Source organism: Habropoda laboriosa, unplaced genomic scaffold (assembly GCF_001263275.1).
Source record: "Habropoda laboriosa isolate 0110345459 unplaced genomic scaffold, ASM126327v1 scaffold186, whole genome shotgun sequence".
NCBI lineage: Eukaryota > Metazoa > Arthropoda > Insecta > Hymenoptera > Apidae > Habropoda > Habropoda laboriosa.
Window position 1 is genome coordinate 2920261 of NW_017100427.1, and position 3847 is coordinate 2924107.

The following is a 3847-nucleotide window of genomic DNA, read 5'->3' on the forward strand; positions in this document are numbered from 1 at the left end:
AATAAAAATTAAAAAAATAAATGAATAAATAAATTAATACTTTTTAATATTTCAAATTTTTTTAATAATATTGTATTTGATAGTTTACCTAAGTTACTTCACAAAATATTCAACATTGTTTCAGATTTCCCAGACACACATATTTTATCTCAAGAAAATCGTCAACACCATGCTTAGAACCCTCTCTTCCTATACCTGATTCTTTTACACCTCCAAAAGCAGCTTCTGCAGTAGAAATTAATCCTTCATTTACCCCAACCATTCCAACTTCTAATTTTTTTGCTACTCTATATATTTGTGATATATCTTCAGAATAAAAATATCCAGCTAGACCAACAGGTATATCATTAGATTTTTTTATAGCTTCATCCTCAGTGTCAAATTTATGAATAACAGCTACTGGACCAAAAATTTCTTGACCATATATTTTCATGTCTTGAGTAACACCTGTTATAAGTGTAGGAGCATAAAACAATGGTCCTAATTCAGGTAATGGTGTACCACCACAATGTACTTTTGCTCCCTTTTGTACTGCATCAGTAACCAATGCATTTACCATATTTAACTGACTTTCTTTAATAAGAGGACCATGTGTTACCCCTGCCTTACTACCATCACCCATTTTAATTTCATCCTTAATTTTTGATAAAAATGCTTCTATGAATTTATCAAATTTACCAGCTTGTACAAAGAATCTATTTGCAGAAACACATGTTTGACCAGTATTACGAAATTTACTTGCCATAGCACCTGATACAGCTAAATCTATGTTGGCAGAATCAAACACAATAAATGGTGCATTACCTCCTAATTCAAGACCAAGTCGCTTTATATTTGAAGCACATTGTCGATATAAAATTTTTCCCACAGCTGTTGAGCCAGTAAATGATAAAGCTCTTACCTTAACACTTTCACATAATTCTTTACCAACACTAGGAGAATTTTTTAGACTTGTTGTAATTACATTTACTGTTCCATGAGGAAACCCTGCTTTCTCTGCAAGATCAGCTAATGCTAAAGCAGTAAGGGGTGTATCTTCAGATGGTTTAATCACACATGTGCATCCAGCAGCAAGAGCAGCAGCAGCTTTTCGTGTAATCATAGCATGTGGAAAATTCCATGGTGTAATTAAAGCAGCTACTCCTACTGGTTGTTTCCACAAGAGAAGTTCTCTATTAGATACTGGTGCTTGCAATATCTCTCCATTAATTCGTCTAGCTTCTTCAGAAAACCATTCAACAAATGAATTTCCATATCTGATTTCAGCTTTAGATTCAGCAATGGATTTTCCATTTTCTTTGGTTAAAATTTGTGCTAAATCTTCAGAATGTTTTACCATTAGATTATACCAATTTCTCAATAAATCACTTCGTTCTTTTGCAGTTGTTTGACTAAATGTTTTAAAAGCTTTGGAAGCAGCATCGATTGCTAATTGAGTATCTTGAACATCCATATCAGGAACATTGTTAATAACAGATTTATCAACTGGATTATAAATAGGAAATGTTTCTTTTTTTATTGCTCCTGTCCACTCACCATTTACATATGCTAGATCTTTTAAAAGATGCAATGATCGACTTAATAAAGGAGCATTATATGATATACCTTTTTGTAATATATGCATATTGAAAATCATTAGAACACTAACCTATAATCACAAAATGTATAATAGATTAAACAAGGTATAAAAGGTGGTAAGCATTAAATATAAATGATTTATTAACAACATAATTGCAGGCATAATAAAAACTCAAAATTAATTGTTTTTTCGAATATGTTAATTTATATAATATAAAAGCAAGCATTAAAAACAAGTGAGTATTAAGTTTCAATGATTTATAATTTATCTACGAATAGATAGTGTGAACACAGTCAATGTGCTACTTACCTTTAAACAAGAGTATATAACAGAAAGGCAACTTGTATGCTTAATTTAATATAACCTTTTCTTATAAATGGTTATTTTCAAGTAACGTTATCAGTTCATGTTATCAATTTCGTCGCAACTGACCTTATATAACTTGTCGCTACTTTATTCTGATTAAAGCTACGTACGTTATATTTCGTTAAACTCTTTGATTTGTAGTGGTATGTGTAGCCGGCGCGCCGGCGTCCTTTAGTCAATAAAAGTTATTATCGGATTTAATTGTTTATTACAATATCACATCCATAAAAGCAGCAAATACAATAATATTTTATACGTTATGAGTACGAATACGAAAAGAACTATTTATGTGGGTAGGTAACAATGTATTATTTTATATTTATTAATGCAACCCATTTTAACCTATATATTTTACGTACCTTGTTTGTTATTATTATTGATATTTAGGAGGCTTGGCCGAGGAGGTCGATGAAAAAGTATTACATGCAGCATTTATACCTTTTGGTGAAATTGTTGATGTACAAATACCATTAGATTACGAATCAGAAAAACATAGAGGGTTTGCTTTTATTGAATTTGAAAGTGCAGAAGATGCAGCAGCAGCAATTGATAACATGGTACATGTATAAAACAGCACTATCTGTGTGAGTTATTTAATAACATAGTTTTATAATGAACAGTTGTTAAATTGTTCGTTTTATTTGAATATTTTAATTATATTTTGAATAAATATTTTAATATATTATTTTTGTAAAATTATTCTTCTATTCATGTAATAACAATTTTTAAGAAAGACATTTGATAAAAACTCTGTGTAAAAAGGAATACACATTGCATTATTATCTATTCTTGAAAAATGCATGTAAACATAGATTAAAAGTTAAATCCATTTATCTAATCATAATATTGATCACTTTAAAATCATTTAATCTACAAATTTATCAAACTTTATCTTGAACAAACAGAATGATTCTGAGTTGTTTGGAAGAACAATCAGGGTAAATATTGCAAAACCACAAAAAATAAAAGAAGGTTCATCAAAACCTGTTTGGGCTGATGATGCATGGTTACAAGAGCATGCAGGTGAAACACTTAAAAATGATGATAATGGAAAATCAAGTGAAGCAGTGCAATCAAAAAAAGGAAAACAAAATCCTCAAGTATATTTTGACATTAGCATTGGAAAACAAGAAGTGGGTAGAATTATTATGATGTTGAGAGCTGATATTGTACCAAAAACTGCTGAAAATTTTCGAGCTCTTTGTACTCATGAAAAAGGATATGGTTACCAAGGAAGCACCTTTCATAGAATTATTCCAGAATTTGTATCCTTCATTTACTTTTCATACAGAGTTAGAAATTTTTAGTATTGTATTATACAGTAAATAATATTAGATAATTATTCCTTATACAAATATAGATGTGTCAAGGAGGAGATTTCACAAATCATAATGGAACAGGAGGGAAGTCAATATATGGAAACAAATTTGATGATGAAAATTTTGAATTAAAGCATACAGGGCCTGGTACCTTATCAATGGCAAATTCTGGTCCAAATACAAATGGTTCACAATTCTTCATATGTACAGCACGTACAGATTGGTTAGATGGAAAACATGTAGTATTTGGACATGTTCTTAGTGGTTTAGATGTTTTAAAGAAAATGGAAAAATGTGGAACAAAATCAGGCTCTCCTACTCAGAAAGTTAACATAACAGCTTGTGGAGAATTAACTTAAATAATTTAAAAATTTCATTAAGTGTAGAAGTATAATTTGAAGCAATATTCAATATACCCCCAATACTCACCAAAAATTAACATATTTAATAAGATTTACTGTTTTCATATTATAAAAATATTATATAAGGAGTGCATAAGTATGAAATTAACATAAAACACATATCTTTATTGTAGGAGTAACACAAATGAAAAAAAGGATATCACTTAATCACTTAATTTATG

At 29.7% G+C, this 3847-nt stretch overlaps 2 protein-coding genes across 2 annotated transcripts; one reads left to right on the forward strand and one right to left on the reverse strand.

The window, feature by feature from the left end:
* Positions 1–109: 109 nt before the first annotated feature.
* On the reverse strand, positions 110–1624 carry LOC108575595 (succinate-semialdehyde dehydrogenase, mitochondrial). Its single transcript, XM_017938423.1, has one exon. It carries the CDS (start codon positions 1622–1624, stop codon positions 110–112), a length of 1515 nt encoding a protein of 504 aa, XP_017793912.1.
* A 455-nt stretch (positions 1625–2079) lies between these two features.
* On the forward strand, positions 2080–3623 carry LOC108575567 (peptidyl-prolyl cis-trans isomerase E). Its single transcript, XM_017938389.1, has 4 exons — positions 2080–2238; positions 2333–2502; positions 2851–3210; positions 3306–3623. The coding sequence occupies exons 1-4, from the start codon at positions 2205–2207 to the stop codon at positions 3621–3623; spliced, it is 882 nt and encodes a 293-aa protein (XP_017793878.1). The 5' UTR covers positions 2080–2204.
* The last annotated feature ends 224 nt before the right edge of the window (positions 3624–3847 follow it).

Coding starts and splice junctions, on each gene's coding strand:
- LOC108575595 (XM_017938423.1), bottom strand. CDS start 1,624: ATGCATATATTACAAAAAGGTATATCATATAATGCTCCTTTATTAAGT.
- LOC108575567 (XM_017938389.1), top strand. CDS start 2,205: ATGAGTACGAATACGAAAAGAACTATTTATGTGG. Junction 2,239..2,332: donor GAAAAGAACTATTTATGTGG/GTAGGTAACAAT, acceptor ATTGATATTTAG/GAGGCTTGGCCGAGGAGGTC. Junction 2,503..2,850: donor CAGCAGCAATTGATAACATG/GTACATGTATAA, acceptor TTGAACAAACAG/AATGATTCTGAGTTGTTTGG.